Genomic DNA, 20,550 nt, shown 5'->3' on the forward strand with positions numbered 1-20,550 from the left:
GGCTTATTATTGAATATGAACGTTGAATATTAAATAGCATGTCTTCATTTAGTTGAATCAATGGGAACTTTTCATTAGCTACAGTCTTCAAGGCCCAGGCTAATGGAAAACTGCTGTTTACATTTGCAGTGCAGACAGATGGTTTCAGAGCCGTAGCAGATGTGGTGTTTGCAGCTAAACTGAGAACAAAGTCATGTCTGGTATAGTAACAGTGATAAACAGGTTGTAGCAGTAATACTTCAGACCTCTTCAAACATCTGCTAAATGGCTGTTATTGTATTGTTGGGGGGGTTGCTTTAGGGGGTTTATGATCTTTCCTGTCTAGTTGTCAAAGCAGGACTGCTAACTACATTAAGAATTTATCCTTATGAGGGCAGCTAGTGGCCATCATTAATATAAACTCAATGTACAGTCAAGACAAGGTCCTAATTTATATTAAAACAATGTTTGTTTTAATGCCAGTGCAAGTCATAGGTGTTTTTTTTCTGCCTACCCAAAGAAATTAGCTCAGATGCAGAACATAGGTAAAGTTTCATCACTGGGAGCATGCATCAGGAATCCTAACAATAGTGATTTGTTTCATTCTGATCATCCTTTTGCTCCTCTATTTTTATGTTAATTTCTGAATTTGCAATCCTTCACTGTGATTTTTTAGATCTAACTTGATCTTAATATTTAAAATGAGCAAACTTTAGGTGTGTCAGATTGTACAAGATGTAGGTGATCACTACAAAAAAAGTATGATTACTTTTTTATATCTACATAAAGGAAATGGTACCAGTCAGAACAGAGATCCCCACATTTAGTTAACACAAGTCTGTTTAAATCCCAGTCTGTGTCATGTTTTTTCCATTACTTCTGGTACTAGAAACTGTGTTTAACCAATGCGAAGTATTAATTCACAATTCTGCTGTGTGCTTCCTGGACAAAGGAGTCATTTGAGTTCTGCAGGACTAGGAAAAGAGTTTGCTGATATGAAGAGTAAAGAGCTTACATGGTATGGAAATATGTATGTACCTTTAATAAGCCAGCACAGAAGAGAATTTGGCTTGCTGGGTGTGGTTTAAAGGCTCTTATTTTGCCACAGAGTAACTCCAGGAAACTCTTAAAACATGCTAAATTAGTTGGTTAGATTATTTTTTCAGGTGAAAAAGAAATGTCTGTATTTTTTAGTATGTCACTTGTATGCAAGTAAAAGAAGTGGTTTCCTAAAAAGTGTGATTTTCCCATGTTATTTTCTTCCTAAAACTGTTGTTCTTTATAACTGTGAATCAGTGACTTGCAGTCCAACTTCAGGCATTCGTACTATATTCCATTTTGACAATTGTCATTTGACTATAAAATTCTAGTAACCAGGATCCAAGATCTTGGGCTTGCTATTAATTAGATCCAGACCTAGCAAAAAACCAGTTACTTCAAACTTTCCATTGAACGACATCCTCTATCCTCCAAAGAGGAAGTTCATGCTGTCACTGAGTTCATGGGTAGCAACTGAATTCTACAAACAGCAGTCAATACCAACTGCCCAGCTTTTGTAAAAGGTAGTGTTGTACAGACTGTTCGGTTCTTATGTCTGTGGCAGTTAGAGAAGATGCCTTGCCATGGTTATTCATAATAAAAAGCCATTTTCTACATCTTCTTTACAGTTAATAATTTTTTTTTCCTTACCTTTAAGATCACACCTCAGAATTAAATTGAAATTTCCTGTACTGACATATCATAGCACTTGATTTTTCGTATTTCTTTTCTACGAGCTCTGTATAGATGAATATATAGTGTATAAATGATCTCATTTTTTTGAATTACTCATTAGTCAGTAATATACAATATACTGATCAATTTCTTCTGGATTTTGTTGGTTTCACTAGTTCAGAAACAGAATGTTTTTGTACACCCATCTTCATGTATACTGTACTCCAGAATTAGTGAATTCCCTGCCTGCTACTTCTCTTCCTCCCACAAAATATGAGCCTCAATATCATAAAGCTTTAAAAGTAATAAAATTTGGGGTTGTTTTCTTCTTTTGAAAACAAAAAGATGTGGTAAAATTCAACAACAAACTTAGGAATCTTCTGTTTATATTTTGTTTTCTTAATTAAAGTTGAAGCTGTGGCGCTGTAATTTTAAGGAATACACAGTATTTTGTGAGGATAGCAAGACAAAACCAGTCCTGAGTCAATCCATTGGCAGTTAAGTGGTCTGTAGGGATGTGGCTGCAAAATGGAAGGCAAGAGAAGAGATGAATTTAAGCAGTAGGTTCTTTGTGGTCAGGATCAAGCAGTATTGTGGTTAAAAGCACTTCTTGACTAGTTTTCAAGCTTCACATGATTTACTGTTCTCATATGTGCCTGATCATTGACCAACATTCTCTTGCTTTGAGAACTGTACATGAATAAAATTAATGTCAGTCTTCATATTATTTTGAACAACTACAAGGAAAAATTGTTCTCTTTTGGAAGTCCCAATCCATGTGGTGTGGTACAGATTACAGTGGTGGTATAAACTGGTAATATCCTTGGGACTCCTGTGAACTATGGGTTGGCAACCACTGAGAGTGGTCGTGCTCAATGATTTGTGAAGTTTTGTGGGGGTTTTTGGGTCTTGAAACAAAAACTTCATCTAGATTTGCTGTGTAGTACTTATAGAAAATAATGCACTGGTACTTTTACTTTGCTCAGTCTTGAAGACATGTTAGGGAATTTATGTCAGCAAGAATGTTTTTCTTTAAGTGTTTATTTGTCTGTATTTTCAGACTGCACTCCTTACCTGAGTTCAGTGGGAAGACACGTGATTGGAGATGTGCAGAACATCACTATCAGTCAGTTTGCATGTCTGGAACAGGTGGCAGTAATGATCCTTTGGACAGCAAATGCCATTGGTAAGTTCTACAGGGAAATGGACTCATTGATAATGGGTTTGGTAATAACTTCCTGCTCATAGGTATTGAGTCAAATAATTAAATTATGCTTGGAATCATTGATGCAAACTGCCTAAGAAGAAAGCAATTTTTGACCTTCGCAAAGCTCCTATTTTTTCTGGCTTGCTTCAAAAACACACTTAAAACTAGGGTGTTCCCTGCAGCCGCACACTGCTTTTTACTATCCCAGTTTACTGAATTCCTGCTCTTCAGAACTGTGCAACTGTCCCTGGCTTCATTTTCTGCCCTAAGTCAGAAATGCATTGCATTTCAATGCATTTCTGTGGCATTGATTGAGTTTAGTTTCTGATACACTTAAAGGTTCTTCAAGATGCAGATTTTCTTACAGGTGGAAAACATTATCTAATCACAGCTATACAAACTTTAATGCAGTTCCTTGCCAGGTCTGGTGATTAAGAGTATTCCTCAATTACTTCAATGTCACTGAAAGTACCTTGTTGCCCACTAGAGCAGTAGTGTCCAAAACTGAGGATGTGCAGAAATCCATTTCCACTGAGAAACTTATTCTGGACTTTAAAAGTATATGTGAAAATTCCATGGAATTCTGCAGAACTGTGCAGTTGCAGGCATTTGGTAATCTTCAGCTGCAGATTGGATGAATCAAGCATCCATGAGAAACAAAGCCTGGTGTTCTTCCTTGTAATCACCAGAGGTTAATCCTTTGGGCAGTTTAAGGACAGAGCTGCTGTTCAGACATCTTGGGTAACATGGGAACTGGGCACTTTCTCTTTCAGGGTCTCCATGTACGGACAAATAGTGCTATTGTTCCACAGAATGCTAAGAACACGTTTGGCAACACTTGATCTTCTACAAAATTATAAAACATTAATCAAAACACACCCATGAAAACTAGTGAACCAGAGGAGGTGGTGGAAAATGTGTGGAAATTATAAGTTTGGGATTTTGTTTTTTGCATAGCATAAACTGAAATGACGTCATTTTGGTTAATGTAGCATTTAGCTTACAAAAGCTATGTCTGTGTAATTGATAAATAAGTGTAATGCTGTTGAAGAGATACAATTTGATGGACTAGTGAGAGTTAAAGAGCTGTGCAGTGCCTTTGATACCTGAGCCACAAAACTGTCACAGGGTAACACTGGCATGCTCCTGGGATATTCACATCGCTGTGACTCAGTTTAGTCATATCATGAAGTAATTCTGTGATGAGAACATTGTAAAGACACCGTTGTAAGTTGTAGTAGAGTAACTTAAACAAAATGGATGTAGTTCTGGCAGCAGTTATGAATAACTGGAAGTATACATGCACTGGAATAAATTCCATTCCATTTAAGTCAAGTTTTGTTAGCCCTTACTGTACTAAAGCTAAAGAAGTTGTAACAATTGTTACCATTTTAATCTGGTAGTCTCAGAGATTATAGTAAAATTTATAAAGAAATATTTCTACAATTTGCCAGCAAAATGTAATATTTGATTGTTAAAATGGAAATGTGAAGTTACTATAAAGTATTTCTGAAGGTGAAGAAGATACTGGTAATTTATATTGCAGTGGTGATTTGGAAGCCTCAGATGAGATATTGGCCCCTCTGTTCCAAGCATTACACAAGTATGCAATGATTGTAGCCTTTGCCAAAGACTGAATTCTAAATAGGCAAGATAGAATATGTGGAACTGGCACACAGCATCGGGTACTAAATACAAACATGTTTCATATGACTAATAAGTTTTATTTTTAAAGACAAATGAAATATATTCAAATTACATAATATACCACATTATGCATTTTGAAATATTAATCTTCTGTTTAAATGTCCTGCTGTTTGTAGGGATTGAATACCTGAAGGGATTTCGAGTAATACTTGAGGAGTTAAAATCAGAGGGAAGACAATGCCAGCAGATGGTTTTAAAAGATCCAAAGCAGCTCAGCCCCAGTTTTAAACGAACAGTAAGTGCTTTGTTTCAAGAAAAGTTTGTGCTGTTTGACTGTGTGAGTCATCTTGAAAGTGTTTATCATCCTAGAATGGTTTGGGTCATTAAAGGTCGTCCAATTCCAACCCATCTGCTATGAGTAGGGACACCTCCTACTATTCCAGGTTGCTTAATCCCCATCCAGCCTGGCCTGGAACACTTGGAGGGATGGGGCATTCACAGCTTCTCTGGGCAACCTGTGCCAGGGCCTCACTTCCTTCACCACGAAGAATTTCTTCCTAATATCTAATCTAACCCTTACCCTCTTTCAGTTTGAAGCCATTCCCCCTGGTCCTTTTGCTCCATGCCCTTGTGAAAAAGTTGGTTCGTTCTCAAAAGTATTATTGGTGAAATTAATTATAGTTGTTGCTTTAGAGACTTTTATAAACGCAACAGCAAAAATCAGATTAACAAAGAAACAATTTATTAATAAAACGATCCCAATCACCGATAAAAAGAAAACCACAAAAGGATTCACAGCGCAGCGCCGGGTGGAAGAGAAGACCGTACTCTAAAGCACGGTTTTCCCAAATCCACACGGAGCAGGTCGCAGCTCGGGGTTTTATAGGGGTTTTCATGTCCCGAGGCAGAACAGGTGCCCAGGATAGTCCAAATAGCCCAAATAATTTTCGGATGGGCTTCCCGGATTTGTCGGGACTCTGCAGACCGTATTCCGGGAAGATCCTTTCACATGCGGATGGAGCTCACCGGCCCATGTTTATTCCAGTGTGTATTCCTCAGTGGAGAATTGTCTTTTTCGTTTGGAGGGGAATTTCACTGTCTGGGTGCAATGTCGATTCTTATCTGGGTTGGCTAGTGTCTTTGTTTCTCATAATGGTCCTTGTCCTGTTCTCTTTGTCTCAGGACTGAGGACGGTGGAAACCTGGCGGGGGAATAGTTTCTACAGACCATACCTTTTTCATATTTTATATTAACACCAATCTAACATATCTTGCTATATTCTTTTATCACGAATTTTTACCCAATGTCACATTTATCACAGAGACAGATCTTGTTCCTTTAGACAGAAAATTTCCTGAAGTTTGGAACTGTCATTTTGGTGAGTGGAGCACAGATGCATATCTGTAATAGTCTACATCCAACTGTGTATTGAGATTTCTCATGTCAGTTTGGAGCAGAGGGGTAGAGGAAGGATTCTTAATGTATTAATTTCAGCCTTTGATTGCAAAATTGTGTGCTTGTTTTGAAAAATACTTTCAGCTATGATAGTTGATTTTAAAATATGTTGAAATCTTGTCTTTTTTGTAGGGCATGGAGTCCCAGCCCTTTCTAAACTTGAAGTTTGAAACAGATTACTTTGTAAAGATTGTTCCTTTTCCTTCCATTAAAAATGAAAGTAATTATCACCCATTTTTCTTCAGAACGAGATGTAAGTATTGCATATAATATAACGTTGCATATAATACAGTATTGCATTTTGTACAGTATTGCATGTCATTTCTTCAGTGGGTGTCCCCAACAAAGGAATGGATGATGATGTTGGGTGAATCTGAGTTAAGTAGTTATTGACATTGTCATGGAAGGAAGATCTGGGTGTTAATCAGAAAGAATTTACATGCCACAGATAAATCTGTGATGTGTGATCATAAGTGTTAGGCAGCACTCGGAAAGTCTCAGGTGGGCCTTAGATTATCTCAGGTTTGCCTAGAGCAGGATTGTTCCTGTGGTTCTCAGTTAACTCTTGAAGATGGTTTGCTCCTCTCTGGACACTGTGAAGAAGGGCAGGTTATATTTTGCTTTTGAGATTATAATTTAAAAACAGCTGTCTAAAGACAAATGTAGAGGAGGACATCTAAAATTAGATAGCAGCAGATCAAGTTGAATTTCTTACAATTACTTAGCAATTCCCATTGAAGGTAGAGAGAAGAAATTTGAATAAGCTCCTTAGTGCTAGCAGAGTATGGTGAGAAACTGGAAGTGCCTTTGGAGGTGAACTGTTGGTATTTGTCCTGCTAAGGGTTTTTTTCCCTATAAAACTTGCTTAAGGTATATTCAAGTCTGTCTGTTAACAAAGACCACTGTGCCATTGGTAGTAGTGCTGAGCATACTTGCTTATTCCAGGTAAATATATTTAAGACTGGTTTTAACTTCTTCTCTCGATATGCTGTGCTTGGTGTTATCCCTTTTGTCTCACTAAGAAATGTGATATTCAAACTAATGGATCTCTGTTTCTCATAAAAAGATGAGAGGGGACTTGGAATCATAACAAAGGAGTTAAGTTTGCAAAATGCATTTAGTCCAGGCATATTAGAGTCTGGGAAAGAAGTGAGGGCATTCAAAATCATGGACTTGCTACTTTTGCCCTTGTTCTTTTTCTGTTTAAATAGAATAGCAGTTTCATACTGTATAATTAATAATTTTTCTGTGTTTTTGTAGCATGTGAATTGTTGCTACAGCCAGAAAACCTTGTCTGCAAACCTTGTAAGTAAAGTGTAATATTGCTATATAATAATCTTCTAAAAAGTGACTGTATTTGAAGAGTCATTTTGTGATTCATGAATATCTCCTCTGACAGACTGGAAGCCAAGGAATGTAAATGTTACCCAGCAAGGTTTTAACATGCAAGTGTCCTTTGATCATGCACCTCACAGCTTTGGGTTTAGGTACTACTTTCTTCACTACAAACTGAAGCATGAAGGGCCATTTAAGCAAAAGACCTGCAGACAGGTATGTGGCTCAGTTTTGCAACTCCTAAAAGCAAGAAACCTAGCAACATGAGATATTCTAAGGTCTTATAGTAACTTTAAAAACTTAATATAAAATAGTATCAGTTCTAAAATTGTAAAACTATATGGAACTATTTATGCAAATGACAGTTGTGCTGTGATAACACTCACCAGTCAAAACCAGGCTTGAGGACTCCATTGGATCTGGATAACACAAGTTAGTTCTGCAGGCAGATGATTGTATAAGTGAATGGGCAGACTGAGTTTTGCTGGTTTAAGGTGTATTAATACAAGAGTGCACTGCCTATTACTAAATCAAATAAATGTGAATTCTGTATTAGGTTCTAAAAGTATGTGAATTGTTTGCTAAGTATTCTTTCTTTGATGTAGGAGCAGAACACAGACACTACAAGTTGTATTCTTCCGAATGTATCTCCAGGGGATTATATAATTGAGGTAATATTTCCAAACAGAATTTTGTACAACACTTAAGTGAATATGTTAATGGAGAAATATTTCAAATTATGCTGGTAGAATTGAACTTCAGGTATCCCTACTGAAGTAACTTGGGCAAGTAAATTTTCTAGAATGATGCCTTTTTCAGGCTTACCTAGAAACAGAGGCCAGACAAAGTTAGAAGAATAAAAGCAGATATATTTAATGAAGGGCCTTCTGGTGTATTAAAGGCAGATGAAGCCTCCCCAAGGGGCTGCACCCAAAGTGAATGATGATCATGAGTTTTTTCAGACAGATACAAGTTTGGGCCATTTCCATATCAGGAGTTAATCCTCCAATTACAGCTTCAGGTAATGAAGGCCTATTCCCCCAGTTTGCTCGCCCCCACAATTCGCTTTGTTTATACTTTTTGGGGCCTGAGGCTGTATGTTGTCCTTGGATCCCAGGCTCAGAGGGATTGTTTTGTCTAACAAAAATGTGAAGACAGTTAACTACACTTTATATGGAGTTCAGAGTTATGCACTAATGCACAGGATTTGAAAAGTACAAAGACTAAAATCTTAAGACATCAGAATGTTCTTGACCTTCCCACAGCTTTGCTTCCCTGAGTGCACAGCACTTTGATCTTAAACTGAAGTTGTGGGCCTGTGTAGTTCCTGGATTTTGATTTTTATTTTTGCAATTGGAATTCTCTATCGGTCAATTTTATTATACTAGCATGTGCTGCTCTTTAGTTTTAACTTTTTGAACAGTATCTTTCTTCTCATTTGGTCATAAAAGCTGTTAGTTATTTTCATATTGCAGAAAATAAAATTAATGTTTTACTCTTCCAAGCTGGTTGATGACACTAATACAACAAGGAAGACAATGCACTATGCGCTAAAACCAGGTATGAATTCTGTTTTGTAAACAATATATTATATTCTGTGTATTAATTTAGATTCAGTTTTAATTGTGTTGGAAATGAGTGTCTATTTGACCTTTGTCTGTTTGCCATAATCTAGACTATTGAGATAATTGTACTGTGCTTTTTTGACCTGATAAAAAAAGAGTAGAGATGCACATTTGAGCATACACACATGCATCTCTGTACATTTATATTTAGTGGAATTTATATCAATCCATCATTGGAAATCTTTGTGGGAAAGTGGCTTTTGTTGTCTATATGGATATGAGGAATGATAACCTTAATTGCCTACAACTGAGAGTGCAATAGTGTGGAAATACTATAATGAAACTGTGGGAGCAGCCTGAACACATCACATGTGTCCTTCAGCCCCGGTACCAAACCGAATGATCTGGAGAACCTGTCGGTGAATGTTTCACATGCCTATGGATCAGACCTCATTTTGAGAAGATAAACAGGTGTTTCAGAGTGTAACTGCAGCCTCAAAGCAGCCACAGATGGGCTGGATAAAATGGATAAAATGCTCTGAATCCTAATGCCCATTGCTAAAGTGACCTCTGCAGGAAGGCAGTTCTTTCTAAGTGGCAGATTCAGCAACCTGGAACCAAAACATGTCAGTTCCAAATGACCACTGCATATCTCATCAAAACTATGTGCTGCAGGGTTATTCTCCTGGGACTGGTGTGAGTTGCAGCTCTTGTTACTTGTGAGAGTCACTCTGATGCTGTGGAAGTGGGGCAACCACCACAAAACCTGATTTGAAATGGAGCAGAACATGATATTTGAGCCTACTGTATTTTCAACAATTACCTGATAATAGAATACTGCAGCAATTTTTCATTCCCAGTGTGAACATTTGTTTACATAACTGTAATACAGCTTACTTGCATGTGGCTTATTCTGTTTTCTTTTCCCAAGTGCACTCCCCATGGGCTGGCCCGATCAGAGCCATTGCCATTACAGTCCCTTTGGTTGTCATCTCTGCGTTTGCCACGCTCTTCACAGTGATGTGCCGCAAGAAACAGCAAGGTGAGAGGGTTTGTTCACTACAAAGTTCTATTTCAAGATGTGCTTTTGCAACCAGAACAGTCTCCATTGATAGGTTAACTCCAGAAACACCTTTATTTGAAAAGCTTTCTTTTCTATCTCTCTGTCCTTCCTTCCCTCAGCTTTTTGTGTGTTGAAACTTGCAGAAAATTCTTAATCAGTGCTTGATGGCAATTGGTTGCCAAGACAGTATTGTGTCACAGATCAAGACCGCACTGTAGAAAGGAGAGAACAAAAGCAATATTGGAAAATACTTTTTATTTCACATTTCTTTTTCTTTGACAAAGTACTATGTGACTATGTAGATTACAAACAGATTTGTAAATGGATATGTTTTAAACATTCCCGTATTTTATTTAGAAATATCTAATTCATATTTATTTGGAATCAGAAGGAAAGTAAAGCCATGTGATGCCAGTTCAATTCACAGTGCTGTCTGGAATATTATCTACAGCTGCTATTCCAGATTTGCTCACTTTCCTGGAAGTTGTCTTTACCTTTCATTCTAAGCCATCTTCCTAAATTTACTCTAAGCCCTGCTTGCAGATGTTTTTAAATTCCATCCCTCCTTGCTCTCTTCTACTCTGTATCCAGGAGCTGGCGAGTAACACTTCATGCATTTCAATGTTAAAAAATATACTGGCTTTTTATATCGAATTTAGAGAATCATGTGGTTTCATAAATAATGGAAAAAGATTACTTCTCCAAACCTCACATATCTGTGTTATCCACCTGAATTTTGGCACTGAGTGATACCGCAAGTGCTGTATGCCAGCTGGGTTAAATCCTTTTACCTTCTGGTCTTCTGTAGTTATGCCTTTGCTCACAGCTAGCACAGTTCCAACAAAACACCCAGACAAATCACTGAGGATTTGTCTACAGTGAGAGTTGTTCCAGAATAGTTATTCCTGATTAATTGTTCTGAACTGAATCCCTAGATGGATATTTATATTTTAATTTTGAATTACTCATACTTTATTCCAAATTAGCTTAATCAGCTGTAGGACTAGATTGAATTCGTCTGGCATAAGGCCAGTTTTTTATGTTCCAGCATAAAAAGGAAATAAACATTAATAGCTGTTTATATTTAAATTAATCATATCTTAATTAAAATTACTGTCAAAATAATGTCTAAACATGGGTGTGTATATATACGCTAGAGAAATCTTGTATGATACCCTGAAAGGGTCTGTGGACCTGAGTTTAATATTCCTACCTGGCTTATGTTGTGGTTTGGGTTTTTTTAGTGAGAGACTTGGTTAGACAGGAAGCTCTTAAAGATGATACATCTTTTAGGCTTATAGTATTTGAACAGAGATTTGAAGACTGTTGAAGCTGAATAAAGGTGAAACATTCTCATTCCATCTATAAAATAAATGTTCCTTGTGTTTTCTACTATAAAATAAACATTCCTGTGTTTTCTGAGTTGGACAGAAAAAAACTTCACATTTAACTTTGAAAGTGTATTCCACATGCAGCAACTCTTAAGCTGAATGAATAAAGTGTGTGCAACTTCTCTTTTTCAGGACATAAAGGAGAGGAAAATCTTTAGAAAAAAACCCCAATATTACTGTATGCATGAGCAAAGAGCCTACAAAAGTAAAAAAAAACCCAAACAAAATCAAGCTTTATAATGTGAATTCTCTTTTCTCTTGCACTTTAGAAAATATATATTCCCATCTAGATGAGGAGAGCTCAGAATCTTCAGCATATGCTGGAGGCCTCCATGTGGAAAGACTTCGTCCCCGGCCAAAAGTGTTCATCTGCTATTCCAGTAAAGATTGCCAGAAACACATTAATGTCATCCAGTGCTTTGCTTATTTTCTCCAGGACTTTTGTGGTTGTGAGGTAAATATCTCATATCTCAACATTTCATATATAAACAACTTTTCCTTAATTGAAACAGCACTCCCAAAATTCTGTGCTTGAAAAGTAGAAATTTCAGTCACTCCTTTCCACAGAGATAACTTTTGTTATTTTTCTAAATACCGGCTGTATGGATTTTCTTTACTTGGGGAAATCAAGAGATCTTACCCAGTGTAAAAAAACCAAAACAACCCAAACCAACAGAATAGTGGAAGATCATGATTTCAGGACTACCATTCAGCCATGTTTAGGTTGCTTTGAATGAAGTGCTTTTTGTGTTCAGTAGGTCTTACATCTTTATAGTCAGCAGCCACAAAGAGGTATTGTTGTCTACCTGATACACTTTGGTATTCCTAAAGTGTGTTTTGTATTGTAATTTAAAAGAAGTTGAATCTATCAAGACTTCTACTCATAGAGCAAAAACTGCATTATTAAGATTACTTGTTGACAGCATGTACTTACCAATTGATTTTTATTTTTTTGCTTCCCTTCTGTTTCATTAATACTGTAAAACCAGCAACTCTTTTTCTTGTTTTTCTTTGAAAGATATGGGAAAGACATTCAAATTGCTACTTTGAATGAACAGGCTTAGCGTCTCATACTGCTGTCTAAAATAGAATCAATATGTGGCCAGTTTTTTCACTTTTCAGCTGGAAAAAGACAGGACAATTGTTGGTCTCTTTGTGCTGCATTTTTCCTCCTGCCCCCGGGATATGAAGGGGATGAGCTGGAGCTGGGTTTCATTACACCAACTCTGCTCTCTGGTGACCAAACACAGAAACACAGCTGAGGCCTCATGTTTGCTGGGGATGGTCACAACTTTTTCATCAGTTTAAAATAGTTCAGGATAAACCATTTTATAAGTAACTTACTTGAAACCCCATCTAGAGATGTACTTTAGCCCTACTACACTGCTCTTCTTTGGAATAGTGTTAAGATGAACTCTTACTGCTTTAACCATGGAATATATGGTCTCAGGCAGCATACAAAATTTATATAACAAAACATTGATAGCACCTATGTACAGAGATAATACACGCTGTTATTAAAACTGTGGAGTTTAATATATGAAGTGATGCTCAGTGCATAACAGAAGAGTTGCACAAGTATTTTTCATATAGAATTGGAATGTTTTCTCATAAAGGATAAAACCAGTGGCATTTAATAGCCATTTAAAATAATAACTTGTCCATAATAAAAGTCCTTTCTCACAGATAGCAGGTCACACAGTATTTTGAAGAACAGAAACAAAACCAGACACAAAAAACTACCTGCATCTCCGAAGCAACAGTAAAATGACCTCTCTTCCCCATGCATAGTCTAGAGTTGTCTGTTTGGAAGGAACTGACAATGATCATCTGGTCCAGCTGACCAAGCACTTCAGGCAGGATCACTTTCTTCCTGTAGCCAACTGGATGGCTGCAGTTTTCAGGTGTCCTTGTGTTCTGGGTATCTACCTACTCTGTCTTCTGATGGGGCAAAATTTTCCACTCTGCTAGGAACGACACAGCAGAGAAAAAATTGTTGTTCTCTGGAAAAAATGCTTCAAAGAAGGTTTTATAAATGGTTTTGATGTGTCTATTATGCAGGTTTTTTTACATCTGTTTTTTTTCTCTTACCCTGTTCATTTCTCCTGTGAGATGAAGCATCATGTCCCTCATCTTGCTGTACACAAGCATTTCAGATCATGTAGAATGGTCAGAAAACTTGACAAAGTACAAAATAAAATAACTCCTAGGATAAAATCTTCAGAGCTTTCTCATCAGAAAAAACTGCTCTTGTTTTGCATCCTAACTGGAAGGTCTTGATATTATAGGCACTAATTATGTTTCTATCTAGATATGAAAATTCTTGCCATCACACTTTGTTAATATGCAAGGATGATAAGTGAATATGGCACTTAGGGGCACAGTTTAGTGGTAGACTTGGCAGGGCTGGTTGCATGGTTGGACTTGACCTTAAAGGTCTTTTTCGATCTAAACAATTCTGTGATTCTATCACTTCTGCTACATTCAAGACATTATGGACCCAGACGTACAATGGAAATTGTTTGAGGCAAACACAGTTGTTTATTGTGGATTGATGATACCACATTTGATTATAAGGTAATTGTAATTTACTTGATCCAGCTACATTTTCTGTGTTCTTTTTATTCCCCAAGAAATATTGCTGTGTATCAAATCCATAGTGCTTTTTTTTTTTTTAAGGAACCACTTGGGTTTATATACATAAAACTTAATATCAAACAGACTTTTTTTTTCCCTTTTCTAGGTGGTTTTAGATTTGTGGGAAGATCTGAAAAACTGTAAAGAAGATCAGAAGGAGTGGCTTATTAAAAAAATAAATGAGTCCCAGTTTATCATCATTGTGTGTTCCAAAGGAATGAAATACTTTGTTGAAAAAAAGAACTGGAAGCACAGAGGAGTAACTAAAGATGCAGGAAAAAGAGAACTCTTTCTCTTTGCTGTGTTGACTGTTGCAGAGAAGCTTCGTCAGGCGAAGCAGAATTCATCTGACCTCTGCAGGTTCATTGCAGTCTACTTTGATTACTCCTGTGAGGGAGACATCCCTGCTATTCTGGATCTAAGCACAAAATACAAACTAATGGACCATCTCCCCCAGCTCTATTCACACTTACACTCCAGAGATCTTAGCGTACAGGATTCAGAGGTGTTTCCTGTTAACATTAGTAAAACGAATTATTTCAGGAGCAAATCTGGGAGGTCCCTTTATGTTGCTATTTGCAATATGCATCAGTTCATTGATCAGGAACCAGATTGGTTTGAGAAACAATTTATTCCCTTCCCTCCACCTTCTTTATGCTATTCGGAGCCTGTAATGGAAAAATTTGATTCAGGCTTGGTTTTAAATGACTTGGTGAACAAACAGGTGATGGATAGTGATTTTTACCTGAAAACAGATATAAACATTTCAGTGGGGAATTCAGACTCTCACTGTATAATTCAGCACTTAAACCTTGGAGAAAATATAGAAACTCAGGACATTCAAGGTGGTGGCAGCTCTGTCCTTCAGCCGTTGTTACATGTTGTTAAAGCTTCAAATCTGAAAGACATGCCTCGAGATTCTGGGATCTATGATTCATCTGTTCCTTCATCTGAATTATCTTTACCTTTAATGGAAGGACTATTGACAGACCAAATGGAAACGTCTTCCATTACAGGAAGTGTATCTTCATCATCAGGTTTAGGTAAGATACAGCAGTGTTTCAAAACTTATATTCAGTTACTGTGCATATTTCTGCTATCTCCAAATATGTAAGATAATATGTGAGGAGCCATATAGAAGGCTGCAGAGAAAGGTAAGCATTGTATAAAGATACTAGTAAAACAGGTAGAGTAACTTTGAAAAAATGAATCTTTCTCTTAACTTAAAGTGTGTGGAGGAAACCTTAGCTATGCAAGATTTCACTAAAATTCTACTAATAAGTTACTGCTCATTCATTGATCTATCCTTGGCAGCTGCATTTCAGCTGACAGCTGTGTGATGTTATCAAGAGGGTGATATGGTGAAGCATTCTCACAGACAGCCCTAAATCTAAACCTGACATCCTGTTTTGCTCTGGCACATATTGGATCCTTTAGGGGTATCGTCTGTACTGAGGTTAACTCAAGTTTCAGAATGACATCAGGCTTCTCACAAGATACAGGGCTGGGGAATGAACAAATGGGTTTCAGTGGAGGAATTTAAATGCTTGGAAGACACTCTCCAGAACAGATATACAGCTCAGATTCCTCCAGTTAGAAGGTGTAAATTTTGCCTCAGGCTGTATAAAGAAAATGATCTAACAGTACTAGTTACAAGATATTGAACTGATTTCAGTGTGGAATGTTCCAGCAAATGTATTGCTTTGATAAAGCTGCTCTTTGCTGAGATTTTTCTTAAGCAGCTACAACAGGTGAATATTGCATTTTAATGGTTGTATGCTGTTCTGCTTTCTGGAATGAGTATTGACAGTATGTTAATTAGACTTTACTCTTGGGTAAATGAATGTTTTATTCTTATGAAGATAATTCATAATAATTCATCATGTTTGATGCCAGAATTATCTTGGAGGAAGAGAATACAAATGCTGATTTACAGATATAGCACCTATATTTATCAGCTACATAGTCTATATGACTAAATAGTTAAAATCTGAAAAAAAACTTCAGGTGGAAAAAATACAGATTTACTGATTTAATTAATTAAGCCACAATGACTCTGTTTTCAAAATTAAAACTAGATTTTTTAGTTTCCTATGATCTTCTAACTTAGCCTTTTCTCACATTTGTGGGATAAATTATAGATGATCTCCGTAAAGGTTCTAGTGAAAGTAGGATGCTTGTTTAAAATGTATGGCCTCCCTGTAAGAATGCTTTCCCAGTGTCCTCCTCCTGATTCAATTACTGAGCTGTCAGCTGGGTATCCCAGCTGCACGGAGGCACTGGAAGAAAGAAGCAGTCTTTCCAGTAATTAATTCTCAAGTCACATACCCCCTTGTTAACATGCTTCAGCTGTAGAGGTTAAAAATTAGAGCTCTTGCTGATAGAGTTGGCTCTTAACACTGATCCAACACCTTAAGAAACCACAATAATTTCTGCCATTTTCCCATTTACTGTCCTCATCCAAAAGCACCACCCTGACTGACTCTCCCCCAAACCTCTGTCACCCAAACCACAGTCCTGATGAGGTACAGGGTACAAAGGAGACGGGGTACAAAGGGACAACTGAGCATCATCTGCCTTTTAGAGTGCAACCCGTTAAATTTCTTTGGTGTCCCAGACATACAAAACATTTATAGCCCTTATATGTGTGCTAACGAGAGGACTAAATAGAATTTTTTAGCTTTTATTCTTGTTCTGAGAGATAGACACATCCAAATTACTGCTTGAAATTCACTCTGTGTTTCAGTTTTTTACTTATTTTACCTGTTACTTGGTGAGAGCAGATGTGAATAGCTCTGACATTTAGCATCTCAAAAGAAGATCTTACTTTTCTTCCTTAAAGGACAGTTTGATATAATTTTTGAATAAAAATACTAAATCACATAATTTATAATGCTTTCTATCTTTCAGTGCAGTTCCTGAGCAGACTACTGGTCTGGAAAGTAAAGATTCTTAAAGAGATCATCATATTTGGCATCCTCAATTGCCATTCAAACCAGTTTAATTTTGAGGAAATACCAACAACCTTTACTAGATCCATTCACTAATTAGGTCTTCCCTAAGAAGTCCTGCCTGGGAGGAAAATCATTATTGTCTAGGTGACATTTTACTGAGCATGATAGTTCAGCCTCAGGAGTGTATGACAAGATGATGCAGAAGGTTTTAATTAGTTTTCTGTGCATTGTTACTGTTTCAATTATTTAACTTTTTTCCCCCCCTTTTATAGGGGAAGAAGAACCTTCTCTAATGACTACTACAAAGTTCTTAGTGCCTGGAAGATGTAAACCAGAACTTCATTGCCATGTCCACACTGATGAACTGCAGGCAATTGCTCCTCTATAATACATCACAACGTTGTTATGCATTGCCACTTTATCAACAGCCTCTGTTTGTGCTTTAACTACCACACTGTCTCAGCACCAAATCTACTTGAAGGAAGAAACAGCCCCTGAAGAAGATCTGTTATTCCATTTTTTGTGGCCAGTAAACTAGAAAACTCTTTCATGATTTGAAAAATGTAGCATGGAAAAATAGAAGAGCATACATTTAAAATTATTCCTGTTACAATTTAAATGTCATGATATTATACTGTTTACATATGCCATAATCAACATTTTCTATTTTTTGCTAGGAATAACTTTGCAATTGGGCATAAAATAGCTTGGAACATTAAGCCTTAGTAAATTTTGTAGTCCAGCCTCTAGTTTTAAGTGCTGATATACTTGATGGCAGGAGTGTTGTAGTGAATGAGAACAGGATTTTTTTCAGAAGCAAGATAAAATGCCAAAGGTGAGATCAAGAAATTCTCCATCAGAAGAAATAATTTTCTTTTCAAAATGTTTGAGTTCTCTTCCTCAGTCTCCTTTTTCCAGATGTTAATGTGTCTCGGTATTTCTTTTCAGTGCATGTCTCCCTCTCCTGCATTAATCTCCCATCTCTCCTCTACAGTCTGGCTGTGGTGACTCAGAAACAGCACCACACTAAGACTGAAGGATCAGTCTTAAAACAGACAAAAATACAGCTCCTCCATATGCTGAGTGATACCATGGAAACAAAGTTTCCTGTTTTCTTCCTGAAGGGCTAATATAAAGAATAAAGAGATGGAAGAAGAAGACCATATTTCATATTGAGATGTTCTAGGTTTGTTTAGCCATGAGAGGAGTATGCTTTTTGGAGGGTTCACATTATCATTTGAGGACATGATGCTACAAAACCACCTGGGGTAAAACAAGCCAAGACAAGTATTTAAGAAGCAGGAGTACTTTGTCTTGAGCCAAGCAGTAAACAGAAGCCAGTGAGTTATTTTGAAGTTTACAATATTTGTCATCACTTAGTGATTAAGATGGTGTACTGTAACTAGTGTAATATTAAGGAAAATTCAAAAACTATCGCTGGCCATTTTATCTGCTGACACAGAGCACGCCTGTCCTGCTTCCTGCAGTGACCAGGTGGGTAAATCGTCATCCAGAATGTCCCTCCTGTCTCCAAGGAGCAACTTTTCCAAAGTTAAATGCATCTATGTAACAGCAATTCCAGGCACTGTTACAGTAAGCATGGGAACCACAAATACTAAAGGACACCTTTAGCAATGTGCCTTTGCTCATTCCGGTCATGGAGTCAAATTCTGTCTCATTTAACCTGTATTCACATTCTCCTAGCAGGAGATTACTTTAAAGAGAATTAGGGAAGAACTCAAATACCTCAAATACTCTCTTGGTTTTAGTAGATGAGAATTAGACTTTGTTAACTGTTACATTTTATTATCCATTTTAATAGCATGAGCTAGAACTATTAAGTGATGATTTTGGCTAACTGAGTAGCTGTAAAGCTCATGGGTTGTTTGTTTTGTTTTGGCTTTCTTTGTGTCAGTTTATATTTAATCATTGGAATTTCCAATCAAAAGACTCTTGGGATTGTTATCACAGGTGGAGTAAGAAAGTGCTGTAAGAATTATTTGTGTATAATTGTTAATGACAGAACTCTGGCATGCTTTGCAATTGTATTATGGAATTCTGTGATCATTTGGATCAGTATGTGTTGGATCTGGAGGGCCTTGTCCATTAATGAAATGTTCCTTATTCTCTCTGCTTTCTGAATTTCAAAGAACATTACCTGGAAACCTTCAAAACTTGCAATTTCTAAGTAAGTAGGTAATTTTACACATCTAGTGAATCATCTGTGCCTTTGATGATTTTTTAAGGCTGTGCCTTGGCCCTTACTGAAGGCAAAATTCTCCAGGTTTTCCTACTGCTTGAAGGTCAGACTAGGCAGAATCATTTAGATGTGAATGCTCCTCCACTAAGTCCAGCTATGAGGGATATTGATTTGGTGCAATTCTTGTTATTTTACTGGAGAAAGGGTTCAGATTGAATAAGACAAGGCAGAAAGATGACACAGTCTGTGTGCTGAAGATCTGCTGTGCATAGAAATGCCAAAGCTGAACAATGTGAGGAGGAGGAGGCAATTTCTTAGCAGTGAACCAGTGAAGGTAATGCTGCTTTCATCCATGGGAAGTCCCAGCTCGTTTACTGTTATTTAATGCTGGGCTAACGATTAGGAAGATTTCCATGTTCCATTAAATCCTATGGCAGAACTGGTATTAGGAAATGAAATTAAGTTTTCATTTTGAGCTCTAAGAAAGCTGAGTGTTGAAAAGGGATGAATGCAGTTTTACAAAGAATTGCTTGTTATTAAGGGTTTTTTTCCATTTGTTCAAAATTTGCTGTACAGTCTTGCAAAACTTATTTGTTAATTATGAAAATTCTATGTAGATGACAGTCAAATCTAGGGGTGGGAGGGAAGAAAAATTCCTTTATTCCTTCTTAGCTTATGGTGGAAACAGATATTGTATGTAGTCAGAAGAAAGACAATATAATTAAGTGAAAATATAGATTAGGATGGCCCACACCTAAAGTTTACAGAAGTAAGAGAAGTAATACTTAATCTAACTTAGTATAGCTTTTTTACAAAGCCACAGTTCTTAAAGCAATTAGATACTGCATATATTGAGATGCTGGAAGGAACATAGTACTGAATTGGCAAGAGTTCTTTATGTGAATAGCAGCAAAAATCCTGGTAAAAATTTTTTTTAAGATATGTTAACACATACTAGAGGTTAGCTTACTACTGTTTTTAAGCATTAGTAAATTCTAAACATCATGTTAATGGTGAAAGGATCCCTTTAATTTCTGCTACACTCAAGCGTGTGGACATTGGATATTTTATAGTGTATTTTCTGGGAGGATGAAAAAGCATTGGAAAGCTGAAGGCTCAAGATGTGACAGTGTGTTCAGCATTTTGAATAAAGAGTATAGTTGTTGCCATAATTTGTACCTGTCCATGGTCACAACAACTGTTTAAAATAGAATGCACCTGACATTTACAGAAATAATGTTTTGTGATATTTTAATTTAGAAGTTAAATACCAAAATAAAATATTTTTGTTCTATTTCATTCATTCGGCTTTTCTTATTCTGTTAAAGAGAAATGGCTTAAAAGTGCAGTGGTTTTATCCTAGACACTTTGAGTGTGGTTCCACAGAACACAAACAGCCAGACC

At 36.9% G+C, this 20,550-nt stretch overlaps 1 protein-coding gene across 1 annotated transcript; it reads left to right on the plus strand.

Moving 5' to 3' along the window:
- Positions 1 to 2,794: 2,794 nt before the first annotated feature.
- On the plus strand, positions 2,795 to 20,407 carry IL17RD (interleukin 17 receptor D). Its single transcript, XM_083869839.1, has 11 exons — positions 2,795 to 2,878; positions 4,723 to 4,841; positions 6,134 to 6,254; positions 7,262 to 7,306; positions 7,401 to 7,552; positions 7,942 to 8,007; positions 8,842 to 8,896; positions 9,833 to 9,943; positions 11,625 to 11,809; positions 14,099 to 15,035; positions 17,219 to 20,407. Exons 1-11 carry the CDS (start codon positions 2,851 to 2,853, stop codon positions 17,332 to 17,334), a joined length of 1,935 nt encoding a protein of 644 aa, XP_083725965.1. The 5' UTR covers positions 2,795 to 2,850; the 3' UTR covers positions 17,335 to 20,407.
- The last annotated feature ends 143 nt before the right edge of the window (positions 20,408 to 20,550 follow it).

This window comes from Zosterops lateralis (genome assembly GCF_965231275.1).
Source record: "Zosterops lateralis genome assembly, chromosome: 11".
NCBI lineage: Eukaryota > Metazoa > Chordata > Aves > Passeriformes > Zosteropidae > Zosterops > Zosterops lateralis.